Here is a 13,802-nt window from a genome sequence, read left to right as displayed (position 1 = left end):
ACACACATATATATACAGGGGAATTATAGAGAGAACTCACTTGAGTTACGAAAACTCAAAAAAACCTTATGTAACAAACTTTTTTTTCTTAAAAAATTAGGGAATGTAAGTTACATGTTTTTGAACGTTTTAAGCAAAAAAATAAACAAACAAAAAGCGTCGAGTGGTTTTTTTATTATTTTTTTGAAAATTCTGTGTTTTTATATATATGCTAAAAACTGAATTTTCAATTTTTTTTATAAAAACCCACTCGGCGCTTTTTGGTTTTATTGGCTTAAAATGTTCGAAAACATATAACTTATATCCCTAATTTTTTTAGAAAAAAAAATTTGTTACATAAGGTTTTCTTGAGTTTTCGTAACTCAAGTGGGTTTTCTCTCTATCATTCCTGTTAGGACCGGTTTTGACTCCGAAACGATTGCGAACCGAACGTGTGACGTGCGGAATCCGTACACGAACGTGACCGAACACACGAGATGTAATATAACTGTGATTCTATTAGAAATCTGAAAACGTACAGCACCTTGAATCACGTACAACGAGCTTTCTCTCTCTAGACTCTCTTTCTAGCCTTTAGCTCTCTAACTCTTCAAAATATCAAAAGTCTCTAAAGTCTAACACAAAGACTTCTATTTATAGGCCTTGGAATTAATGAGACTTCTCATTAATTACCAAAATGTCACCATGCTATTTCTAACTAGATATTACATTATAAGCTTGAATTAAACTGTTTCAGCTACGTTCTGAATTGATGGAGGCGATAGACATTACTGCACCAACAGACTCCCCCTTGGATATTGCCGCAGTCAATCCGTAACATCTTGTCTTTCTCTCTCTCTCTCTCTCTCTCTCTCTCTCTCTCTCTTTCTCTCTCTCTCTCTCTGAGTCTTCTTGAAGCTTTAACATGTTTTCATCAACGTAGACTCCCTCTTGCTTGAACAGAATCCCCGTGGATCTGTCTTCAGCTTCAGCTCCCTCTTTCTGTAGACTCTTTTCTTCAGGCTCCCCCTTTCATCAAGCTTCTGTGCTTTTGTGATCGACACCTTGCTTTCCGTGTACAAGCTCTTATGGGATAGTTACATGGCTCCTTGAATCCACCCTTCCTCTTGTGTTGAGCTCATCTTCAGACTCCCCCTTAGACTCGGCTGTCGGGATCGTAGTCTGGTACAACATCTGCAAATCTCAAATATTTATAAGTAAAACATTTTGATCATCCACGATTGAAAACCCTGGCTCTCTCAGCATAATCTAAAATATTTTGACAATGAAAGCAATTTCGGTTTTCCAAGAATCGTAACCTGGCTCTATTAAACTTTCTAAATCAAGATCCTGACTCTAAAATATAATAATATGAATATTTCCAGGATTACTTGATTCTCTCCCTTAATCAACAATCTTTATTGATTTGGCAGTTTTAGCCAACAGGATCGGAAACTGGCTCTTTTACAGATTTTAACAATATGAGCATCCAAATCCCTCATAGTTAATCATCCAAGTCCAACTTAATGACCTTGGAGATATCACAAACTGTTTTTTATTTTTGATTTTAAAACTACAAGTTTCAAATTAATGAACTTGATTTATTTTCAGAAACATGATCAGCATACTAGATTTTGAAACTTAGCACTTAGACATTGGTTGTCGAAAATAAAGCAGAAATCAAAATCTTTTTGTATTTTTCTGAAAACATAAAGCAATAAATAATTATTTACAAACATATTTACAGACAATATTTTTGTTTGAGTTTGCGTCAGAGGATCATATCAGTTTATGACAAATCACTAGCACCGTTAGCACCGTTGAGCTTTAAACACTTTAAGTTCTAAACGATTCACTTAGATTGTCAGTATACTGATCCACTTAAATTTTCACACAAACTTCAATTGATTCGAGATACGAGATTAGTGTTTTAAGAACTTCACTTATTCGCGTGTCCCACCTCGGAATATACTCCCGTATCAAAATTCCCTAGATTCAGTCTTACAGGTGAGTATACCAATCTGATATCTGTTCTCTGGGTTAGTGCGAAACCTTGAGAGCTCAGGTATGAACTTCCGTTCAGTCAAAGAGATGAAGGCTCGACTTTAGGTGTGTTCCCTTTAGGGAATCTTTCTTCAACTGCAATTGATTCATATCTTTCGATATTTTTCAATTTTTGTGCAGAGTGTAAGCTTTAAAAGCGCGTAAAGTATTATACGAGGTCTATGCCATTGCTTTCGCAAAATCAGAAGACCAGGTATAATACCCCAGATATCAAACAGTATAAAGACCTAGTATCTCAGAATCAGACAATCTCTCAAACAAGATTTCGGGGGTTACCCATATATCCGAGAGATGTTCCCCACGAGATAAGTAAAGTATTGATATTTAGGTTTATATCTCGAAAACAATCTACTAAGCGTGTAAAAACCTACTGGCATATCATTAGTGAGACCGTTTATCACATTAAAACATTCCATTTCTTTAGCGTACTGTGATTGTCTACTGATGTACTATCATTTCCTCTTTTTACACAAAAACTCTTTTTCATTTTCTCATGTTTTTGTCGTTTTTCAATATTTTTCAATTCAAAATGAGTTTTGAGCTTTTTCAAATTTTCAAATGTTTTTGTATTTTCTGAAATTTTTACTCCCCCTAAAATCCAAAACATTTAAAAAAAATTTGACAAACCGACACTGATAGCTTTGTCTTGCTATCCATTTTTTCTGTTTTTCGTGCATTGATTTTGCAGAAAATATAATGTACCCCCATAATTTACAACACGTTGATTTTTTACAGTTTGAAAACTGTTTTTCAATCTTGTGAAATTAATCATGTTTGTTCCGCCGTGAGGGTTTCGGCATATTCAAGTAACAAATTTTTGTAATTTTTTTCGAATTTTTGCAAATTTAAAAACAAACATATTTTTAGTTTCTCAAAATTTTGACAAAATAAAAACATATTTTTGGTTTTTTTAAATTTTTCAATTTTTTAGGGTTTTTGAAATATTGTTTATTTATGTACAGAAAACAAACAAACTCCCTGTTTCTCAGTTGCAGGGACCAGCAGCCTCTTCCTTTCGTGCCAGGCTACTCCTACATTCTTCTTGTTGACATTCAGATTTCTTTGGAAGCACCTGCACATTCAATAATTGAATTATTTGAACAATTTAGCCCAGGTCTGTTTGACCTTAGGCATTTCAACACAACATGCATCATTTAATTTTGGAAAATCTTTGTAATTTTATATAAAGACTTTGTCAATTATGACTTCAACTTTTTCATCATTTACCGAAGCAATTTGTTTCTTTACAGACCATGTTTGACCTTTTGGAGTCCCTCTTTTGTAAAAATGTGATTCTTTTTTAACATTTTGATTTTGAACAACATTTGGTTTCCAAAACTCGTTTGGTTTTGTTGCATCGACAGTTGTTTTCCATCTTTGTGTTGTTCTTAATCTGGGTGTGTGAGAATTCCACGTCTGTCTAGAATCGAACCTATTCGGGTTTGATTTCCAAGTTTGATTCGAAACAAACTTGTTTGTGTTGTACCTCCAAGTTTGTTTTGAATCAAATCTGGTTGACCTTTGTTTCACATTCTCAGATTTCTGTCTTTCAACATCATCAGATTTCTTTTTCGACTCAACATCAACAGGTTTCAGATTTGGACACTTGCGAGCAAGATGTCCTGTTTGATTACATTTGAAACATGTTCTCTTTGAGACATCTTTGACCTGTGGTTGTTGTGTTTTCTTTTGAGCATAGAACTCTTCATTAGACTGTCGTCTAAATTGGAGTTCTTTCTCTTCTTCGGAACTTGTTTCGTGAACAAAATTCATCTTTTGTTGATAATTTGGAATTTCATTCCGTTTCCAATTTTGTTTCTTTTTATAACCCAAACCAGCCTTCATGTTTTTCTTCTTGAAACCAGGTTTGTTATAAAAAGTTTTATGATCTTTTCCAGCAAACTTTGGAATTTCAGATTTTTCAATCTCAACCATTTTGAAAACTTTGTCAATCTTTTCTGAAATCACATTCTGAATCGGGAATACAACATCTAAGAATAATTTGTCCGATCCAATCATGGAATAAACCAATCCTTTTGAATCATCATTCAAATTTTTCTCAGATTTTGAGTTTTTCAGATATTCTTCATGAAAACTACCTTAATTTTCATCCTGTGATTCAGATTTACCTTTTTCAACCGACTCTTCTTTCAACACACTTTCAACGACCTTACCTACCACCTCTGAATCACTTGAATCATCAGATTTGGAATAGGTTACGTCAATGTTATCTGGCAATTGATCTACCATGTTGAAAGCTTTTTCGACCTTCTCATCATCATAAAACGCGAACTTTTCTGGTGGTGGAACTTGATGAAACTCTGAGCCAATGCCCTTTTTGTTTTTCTCAGAATCATCATCACCCGGTTTTAGATTGAAAATTCTTTCAAGCACATATGATGATGCATGATAACTATGTAACTTGTTGTTATCCTGTTCTAAATCAGCTATTTGACGCTTTAGCTTAGCAACATCCTCAATGTAAGAATTGACAACTTGTTGCTTTATTGAATACTGTCGCTTAAGCGTATCAGTTGTTTCAGAACAGTATTTCAATCTGGATTGAACAAGTTTCATTTGACTCTTCACATTTTCATATGACTCTTTTGTAATGTGATAAGCCAATTTTATTGAATCTTACTCCTTTTTCATTTCTTGAAAAGCATTTTCTTTTTGTAAACATTCATCTGTCATTTTTGAAACCTTTTCTTTTAAAATTTCATTTTTTTCTAAACTCTTGCATTTTTGTGTAAGCTTTTCGTCATTATCTTTTAAAACTTTTTTGTTTTCAAGCATTTCTTTGCATTTATTTTTGAAAACTTCTTCTATTTTGGTAAATTCAAGATCTTTTGTTCTGAATTTTTGAACTTTTTCAGTACAAGCTCTGCAAATTTCCATGTCTTTCTTGCACTGTTCAACAGTTTTGTTTAAGATTTCAAATTCAGTTTTTACCTCAGTGATTGGCACCTCGGCTTTCACTTCCTTTTGTGCCTGATCAGCTTCACTCTTCTTCTGTTCCTCTTCAACAGCTTCATCAACATCAATCACTTCAACCGAACTTTCAAGCTTCTTCTCAGCTTCTTCAACCTGCTATTCTTCAGTAACAGCTTCTTTTTCAACGACTTTTTCTTATACCTTCTCTTCCTCAGCAATCTTCACATCTTCTTCTTTAACAGCTTCAACTTTGACTTCCTCAGCAACCTTCTTCAAATCATCAACCAAATTTTCAACATTCTTTTTCGTTCTTTCTTCATCCCTCTTTATTAAACTCGCGGTCATCACGTCACGAATTATCTTGTACAGCCTTTTCAAATAGGTTTTATCTTTCGCAACATTCGAATAGTATTCGCCGAACAGAGGAATTACTGCAAGAACATCTTTGAAAACCACTTCTTTTCTGTGAACGACAGGATCACCATTTCTGTTGACATAGCAATCTCTCTTCTTGTCATATCTTCCACAGTATTTTGCATCTTCGTATTCTTCTTGCATTTTCTCAATCCTGTATCCTGCAAAGAATCTTTCTCTTTCGGTTTTCTCACTCAGAATTTCTTCTCGAGTTTTCTCCTTTATTTCAGCAACAAAGGCACGATGTTGGCTCTTTGATATAGTTCTGCCATGAGCCGTGAAACGATTATCAACACGATCTTCTTCTGGAAGAATCTCACTCCAATCATACCCTTCATCATCATGGATTACAGCACATGATCTTGACTTCTCTTTGGGATTATTTTCGATCATTTTCGTCTCTTCTTTGCTACGGTGGTAAATCACCTTTCGGTAATAATCATCATTGAAAGGATGTTCATTTCCATCAACTGCAGAATTATTGCATTCTCTCTTGAAATGACCTTTTTGCTTGCATTTGAAACAGGTCACTTTAGATTTATCAAATCCCAGCTTAGTTGATGGACCACCAATTGATTGCTTCCCAGTAATATCCATATACCTCTGAGCTCTTCGAATGAAACTTGCTTGACACCAGCGTATGTCAATGAGTTTAATTTCTGTTGGATCGATCTGGTCGTAGTCTTCCTTTGTCAGCTCTGAGTTTCCAATTTTTCCAGATACTAGACCTTCGTAGGACTCTAACACAGATGCCAGAAAACTCATTTGTTGTTTTGCTGCATTGATGCTCATAGCCGGATAATTCTTCAGTTTAAGAGCGATGTTGCAGAGAACTTCTTCAGATTCTTCAGGGCTTGCTTTTGAAGAAGATGAATGGTATCCAGGATTGTAGCTTGATGAGCTTGTTTGTGGTTCTTTCGTCTTTTCAACGCTGAATTCGGTCTTTGGTGATTCACCAACTTTCACCGAAGGTGTGCTAGCTTTGTAATAAAGACCGACATTCTGATGATGCGAAGAACCGCTCATCTTGCTTTGCTTTTGTAGCTCAAGCTCATGACTTTCTATCTTTTCTATCAACACATCAAGAGTAATTGAATCATATAAAACATCATTTTTCAAGATAAAAACAAACGTTTGCCACTGATCAGCTCATGGTAACGCTTCAATTATTTTGTCAATTACTTCTTCTCGTATTTTTACTATCCCAAACCTATCAAGCTCAATTTTTAGATGACAAAAACGTTCAATCATTTGCCTCACTATCTCTCATTTCAAACTATCAAACAAATCAAATTCTTTTTTTAGTAAAGTTATTTTGTTTTTCTTGATTTGTTTACCCCCTTCGGCTTTAACCCTTAACGCTTCCCAAACCGATTTTGATGACCCATCATGATTTAACAAAGAAAATATATCATCTCGGATAGATTGTTGAATCAAAGCGATCATCTTCTGCTCATATGAGAATTTCCGTTTGTCTTCATCGAAAAGATCATTGAGATGAATCTCTTCTTTCTTGTCATTGATCGGTCGACTGTATCCAAACTCTAAGCAGAACCAGCTCTCGTGAGCGTATGCCTTGGTCCAGTTCAGGAATCTTTCTTTCCACCAAGTGTAATCCTCTATATTCTCAAGCTTAGGTGGTTTCGAATAGGTTCCATAGAAGTTATCATGTTTTATGTTATCATTGATTGTTTTTGTTATTGATTTCGGTTTGACGGTTGATGTCTCAGACGATTCGGATGTAAACGCGTTGTAGAACGTGTTGTAGAACACTTCAGCCATGTTATGAACTTCTCGAATCACAGCACCTTTTAATCACCTGAATCACAAATACACAAGATTAGTTCAAACACTTATCAATTAACTGAATCGGACTGGTACTCGAAATGGTGAATATTCTATGCGAACTGAGGTTCAAATTGTCAAACCGTGTGAACTGCTATGACCCGGATCAAATTCAAATGACCTGACCCTATTTCGTGCGAACTGATGGACTTTGAAACGACCTAAAGGGCTATAACCACTTCACACGACCTGAGTGACTATCTCAAACGACTTGGAAAGTCTATAACCACTTCACACGACCTGAATAACTATCTCAAACGAACTGGGATTAATTTCATACGAATTGATGAACCTTTCAAGTGAACTGAGTCAATTATGTTCAATTCGTGTGAAATGGAAGACTTTTGAGGTCAACTCGTGCGAATTGAATGATCTGTCAATCACTTCATGCGAACTGGAGGATACTTTCACACGATCTGACTGAAACTCACACGAACTAGGGTTTTTCACGCGAATTCGGACCAAAAATCTTAGATTTCTCCCAAACGGCTTTGAATTAAGATTTGAAACTTTGTAGGGTTATAGATCAGGTATTTTCGCACATCATATCCAAAAATCAGCAATTTTGAACCGTAAAATCTTGTGTAATTTGGCGATTTTCAGTTAAAAGCGTGAAGATATGAAAAAGATGAAGAAATAGATCAAATCTGATGCAATTTGGATTTGAATTTGATGAAATCCTGTACGAATCTGTGTGAATGATCCGTGCAATCGAGCTCCCGCTCTGATACCACTTGTTAGGACGGGTTTTGACTCCGAAACGATTGCGAACCGAACGTGTGACGTACGGAATCCGTACACGAACGTGACCAAACACACGAGATGTAATATAACTGTGATTCTATTAGAAATCTGAAAACGTACAGCACCTTGAATCACGTACAATGAGCTTTCTCTCTCTAGACTCTCTCTCTAGCCTTTAGCTCTCTAACTCTTCAAAATGTCAAAAGTCTCTAAAGTCTAACACAAGACTTCTATGTATAGGCCTTGGAATTAATGATATTTCTTATTAATTACCAAAATGCCACCTTGCTATTTCTAACTAGATATTACATTATAAGCTTGAATTAAACTGTTTCAGCTACATTCTGAATTGACAGAGGCGATAGACATTACTGCACCAACAATTCCCTTTTATATATGTGTTTGTAACATTTGACTCTCATACCACCAATATTGTTCGTTCAGTGTTGATGCTTTACCCATCCAAGAACTCATAGATTTGTTTTTGATTGCTCTGGTCGGGAGTTCCCAGGAGGTCAGGTCACCCATCCCAGTACTACTTTCACCTAAGCACGCTTAACTTTGACTTTTTCATATGCTCGACAACTAATGTACCCAAAATGTGTTGGTAATTTAACAAGGTAATTATTCCTTATGAACCAGAAATTTCTTCTGACCACGACCAATGTGAGATTTGCCTAGGTTGTTACAATGGTCCATATTAACCTTATATGTATCGTTACTATATATATAGTAAGGATCATGAGAAAACTCTCCTTCATCAAAACTAAAAAACTTCTTATTATTAATCCAACAAAACAAATCGTTCCGTGAAGAAAGACTAAACTAAAAAACTTCTTATTATCAATCCGAGTTAAATGTCTGGTTGGTTCCTGTGGTTTGCGAAAATTACAGACTTGCTCCCAATGGTTCACTAAATACAGAGTTGGTCCTAGTAGTTGTAATTTTTGCACTCGGGTGGTACTTATCACTAACCTCTGTTAAATTTCTCAATTAAGTTGATGTTAAATGACCAAGTTACCCTCAATCATTAAAAAAATAAAAGTAAAAATAAGAAATAAAAAGAGATGGGCCCACCCCATCATCTTCTTCTTCCCCCCCCCCCTCTCTGACACCAGTAACCACCATCAGCCGGGCAACCACAACCACCACCTCCGAACACCAACCTGAAACCAGCACCGCGAACCAACACCGCCGCATACCACGACCTAGGGTTTCGTATTGGTCAATTAGTGCAAATTGATGAACTATAATCTGAAGCATAGTAGTTAATATTAATACATAAAAATCAAGTTTGAACATGAATTGCTCAGGGGTTATCTAGTCATTTCACATACATTTAACTAAGAAATTTAACAGAGGTTAGTGATAAGGACCACCCGAGTGCAAAAATTACAACTATTAGGACCAACCCTGTAATTAGTAAACCATTGGAACCCAGTCTGCAATTTTCATTGTCACGACCCCCGACCCACCCTGGACGGAATCAGGTGCCGTGAGCAGTCCAGTGGTATCGGTGATTATTTTGAAAAACATTGCAGCGGAAATTTCATCAGGACCGTGAGTTAGGAAAAATATCAGAGTTTAGAAAACACCGGATTTTTTTTATTTATTAAATAGATAGGATAAACCCATGTTTTATAATGGTAGCTTTAATAAAGATAAATTTGAGTTACATAAAACAATATTTTTCTTAATTTGATTTAATTAATAAAATAAACCACTTCTTGAAGTCCTTTAGTGCCGGATCCAATCCTTACTTCAATTTACTATAATTACCTGAAACGCGTTTTAAAAAGGTTTTGTCAGCGGGAAATACTGAGTGAATCATTCAGTTTACTAAAACGACTCATTTGTTATAATTTACACTATTAAGAGAGATTACAATGTTTCTGATATCAACCCAACTACCCACAGTATTTGTCACTCGACTCATTTCGGTGACTGTGGTCATATCCCCCATTGGCTGCCCCAATGGTGACGAATATCACTAATTAGGTTCGCCCACCTAAAGTGATAACAACAGTAGTAATGTGCACAATACCCCACATACCGGCTGTAATTTGGTGATTACATAAACTTAATCACTGTAATTATAACTTTGGAAAAATACTTTGGAGTATTGCAAAACAATTGATAAAAAGAGAATGACTCACATTATAAGCATGCAGATTCATACGGGCAAAGTTTAATCTACAGATAAGCCTTGATATATTGCAGATTTAAACAGGCAGAGCTTTAGCCTATTGATTAGCCTTGTAACCTAGTGCACACGAACTAGGTAAATAACTAATACAGCTTTTACGATAACTCACGAGATTAAAACCCTCACAACGAATGACAAAGTGTAATCACTTAAACATCCATCGGATTCACAACGAATGACAGAGTCTACCCCGAGTTTGGGCGGCACTCAAACATCCTGTCGGAATCACGACTAATGACAAAGGATAACACTTAAACATCCTGTCGGATAGTTTCAGTCGATCGGATATCGAATCGTAGCAGCGATCGAGTTAATACCCGGTATCGTAGCAGTACCCCGATATCTTAAATTTGAATTTTGAGTGGTGAGAATTCACTTTTGTGAATTAGTTTTGACACAGACGAACAGCTTGTGAACTAAGCTATTTATAGCTGAAAATTGACCCCCTCGCATGACGCGAGGGGTCCCATAGGGGGCGCCGCGTGACGCGACGGGCCACGTTTCATCATAGGCTTGCTACATGCATTTATAGGTTAGCTGATTCGATGAAACGATAATTTCAAATTTTGACAGCAAATTATTATGGATAATCGTTGAGTAGGGAATACCCCCCCCCTCCCCCCGAGTTTTAGGAGCCCTGATCCTGATTCTGATTGTTCTGAAAATTTTAGGAGTTGTGCAGGATTACTTGGGTGTCTCAACTAGGGTTTCCTATTGGGTAAATAAAATAATAGATATGACTTTTGTTTACAAAATAGAATAATAAATAATAGTTTTGGGTAAATCACAAAAAGGAAATAAAATGGTGAGAAAAGAGAACGGATCCACTGTGTAACTTTAGGGTTCAACTAGAAAATTTCCTGGTATAAATTTTGGGTATAACTTCTAAGCTATATAAAAAATATATAATGCACTCGTGGTAAGTATAGTACCCCTAAATCAACCTTGTCCCGATGTCCTGAGACAGAATCCCATCAAACTTAGTCGGGCAGAGCCCTGACATGCGTTATGGGACTCAAATCAATCGGAAAGGGTAACGGTGATCGGGAGTTACAATACTTAAAACGGAACATGGCTTTATTATTATAGTATAAATAATAATAATAAAAAAATAAGAATACATGAAAGATAGATGGCGAAGAAGAGTGTAAAAAGAATAAACTGAAGATGTTTGAGGCCACTTCTATATATAGTATCTTCAACTACTTGGGAAGCACTCAAAATATTATTTCCTTTAATTTCGGCCGGCCACGTACTGTTACACATGTCTACTTTAGTTTTAACTAGTTGGCGTTCCGCGTGTTGTGGCCGATCAACCAAGTTTACAACATAGATGAACTATAAAATTCATAGGTGAAATTTATTTGAAGTGGTTAATGTTATGTCTCCTTCCTCTCCTATGACCATTAGCCTACTGTTTCTTGAATTTTGATCATCATCATAATGATCCTAATTACCACCATTGATTCTGTTATCTATTGGATTTCTAACCAGAGTGGAATGAAGGTTTGTTTAGGGGCTGCTATAGATGCGCCAATTTAAGAAAACTGCATCTAAATCGACATTAAAGGAATTCGACTTCTTTGGGGCATAAAATCAAACACCTAAAGTGAAATTAACAACAAATTTAACACTCACCTTCAAGCATCGTGTTTTACTGCATATAATCTTTCAAAGTGTTTAATTTAGTTGTTGATGTTTTAGAAGGGTAAACTCCGATTTTGAACCAACATATCGACTCGTAAATACCAGTTTTTCCCTGCAAGAAATGAAGTACGAATATTATGGTAGATTATTCACTGACCTAGCTCTGAAAAGGAACTTACTGGATCTTTGTCGGAACCAGAGCCTTAGTCGGAATCTGAATCTGCACGCCACCTCTTGAGCCATAATCACCGATCAGCGTACTCGAATCAACACTATCACCCTCGCAGCCTCTCGTACCTTATCGCCGTTGTCGCCTGATTCTGCGTCACCACTATCGTCGGAAACCTAGGGGTTCGACGGAAAACTCTTGACCGACTCCCCTTTTCACTCAGTCTCTTCGTCGCTCTCCCTTCCTTCTCTGCAGAGTGCCTGTTCGCTTTCACCATCTCTTTCTCTTTTACTGACTATATATGTGTGACTATATATGTGTGGTGTCTTTAGAATGAAGCATGAGACTTAAGTGGTAAAAGTGAAAATCATGTAAAGTGGCCTGTAGCACTGTAGCAGTGCTACAGTGAACTTGAGTTGTTCTTTAATATATATAATAATAATTTTGATTATTTAATATTTTATTTCTTTACACGTTCATATCTATCATAATAATATTATTATTTTATTATATATATATATTATAATTAATTCAACTGCTTTACTTATTGTCGCTTATAACTTCTAAAATATGACGTTCTAGAAGATAATAAATATGTCTTTAGAACGAGAATATTTTTATCTACATTTGGGTCTAAGTTTTATTAAAAATGGAGTAGATCCAAATACAATGTATTTTTACAATTTAATTATTATACGGTTTATAGGTCCGTCTAGATACTTTATATTTCTTACAGTTAATTTACTCATAATCTACCTGTTTATTTATATAAGTTTTTATATACTTTTATTTTAATAGAACATGTCACCCATATACAGGCCAATTAATTAGAATAATATTTCAACCAACTATATATTATAGTGTTTAAAACTATTTGGGTTGAATATTTATACTAAAAATAGACTAGTTACTAGTGGTTGATAAATTTAACCAAACCTATAATTCTTATAAAAATAGGGATGTTACATTCATAAACCACAGAGACCAACCAGGCATTTAACTCTTAATCCAACAAAACAAATCGTTCTGTGTAGAAAGACTAAAATGTTGCTAATATATCCGTGAAGAAAGACTAAAATGGTGCTAATATATCAAGTAATCTCATACATTGTACTAGGTTAGAACCCCGTGTATTACACGGGTTGAATAAATGTAATTTTATATATTAAATAATAAAAAGTTATATCTTTATGAAATTCGCATATTGTACGGGTTAAATAAATGTAATTTTATATATCAAATAATGAAAAAAAAGTTATATCTTTAAAAACCATGTGTATTACACAGATTAAATAAATGTAATTTTGTATACTAAAAACGTCGTATCTTTAAAAAACCCGTATATAATCGGGTTGAATAAATCTACCAAATGATAAAAAAATTACATCCTTAAAAACCCCGTATATTACACGTGTTGAATAGATCTAAAAAGAGTTATTTCTTTAAAAACCATGTGTATTAAACAGATTAAATAAATGTAATTTTGTATATTAAATAATAAGAACATCGTATCTTTAAAAAACCCGTGTATAGCCGGGTTGAAAAATCTACCAAATGATAAAAAAAATTATATCCTTAAAAACCCTTAGTATTACACGTGTTGAATGAATCTAATTTTACATAACAAATGATAAAAAAGTTATATTTTTTTCAAACTTTGTGTATTACACGGGTTATAAAAATTTAACTTTGTATAGTAAATAATAAAAGTTAAATTTTAAAAACCCAGCGTTTTACACGAGTTGAATAAATATAATTTTGTATACCAAATAATAAAAAAAGTTATTTTTTTATAAACTA

At 34.9% G+C, this 13,802-nt stretch overlaps 1 protein-coding gene across 3 annotated transcripts; it reads right to left on the bottom strand.

Annotated features, from left to right (window-relative positions):
* Positions 1-477: 477 nt before the first annotated feature.
* LOC110896864 lies at positions 478-12,375 on the bottom strand. Of its 3 annotated transcripts, none has more exons than XR_004875147.1 (3): positions 12,013-12,352; positions 11,825-11,945; positions 478-3,115 (listed from the first exon to the last, which is right to left on the bottom strand). XR_004875147.1 is itself a non-coding variant. In XM_035981079.1 (3 exons), exon 3 carries the CDS (start codon positions 6,415-6,417, stop codon positions 5,173-5,175), a length of 1,245 nt encoding a protein of 414 aa, XP_035836972.1. In that variant the 5' UTR covers positions 6,418-7,210; positions 11,825-11,945; positions 12,013-12,375; the 3' UTR covers positions 4,907-5,172. The 3 variants fall into 3 exon arrangements, 2 of the variants coding, with proteins under 2 accessions (XP_035836972.1, XP_035836973.1); XM_035981079.1 differs by lacking the exon at positions 478-3,115 and adding an exon at positions 4,907-7,210 and having other exon boundaries at positions 12,013-12,375; XM_035981080.1 differs by lacking the exons at positions 478-3,115; positions 12,013-12,352 and adding an exon at positions 4,907-7,210 and having other exon boundaries at positions 11,825-12,006.
* Between the last annotated feature and the right edge of the window lie 1,427 nt (positions 12,376-13,802).

This window comes from Helianthus annuus, chromosome 12, assembly GCF_002127325.2.
Source record: "Helianthus annuus cultivar XRQ/B chromosome 12, HanXRQr2.0-SUNRISE, whole genome shotgun sequence".
NCBI lineage: Eukaryota > Viridiplantae > Streptophyta > Magnoliopsida > Asterales > Asteraceae > Helianthus > Helianthus annuus.
This window is presented reverse-complemented; position numbering and strand designations above follow the sequence as displayed.

Excerpts from the sequence above, each read along its gene's own strand:
- LOC110896864 (XM_035981079.1), bottom strand. The coding sequence starts at position 6,417 with ATGAGCGGTTCTTCGCATCATCAGAATGTCGGTCTTTATTACAAAGCT.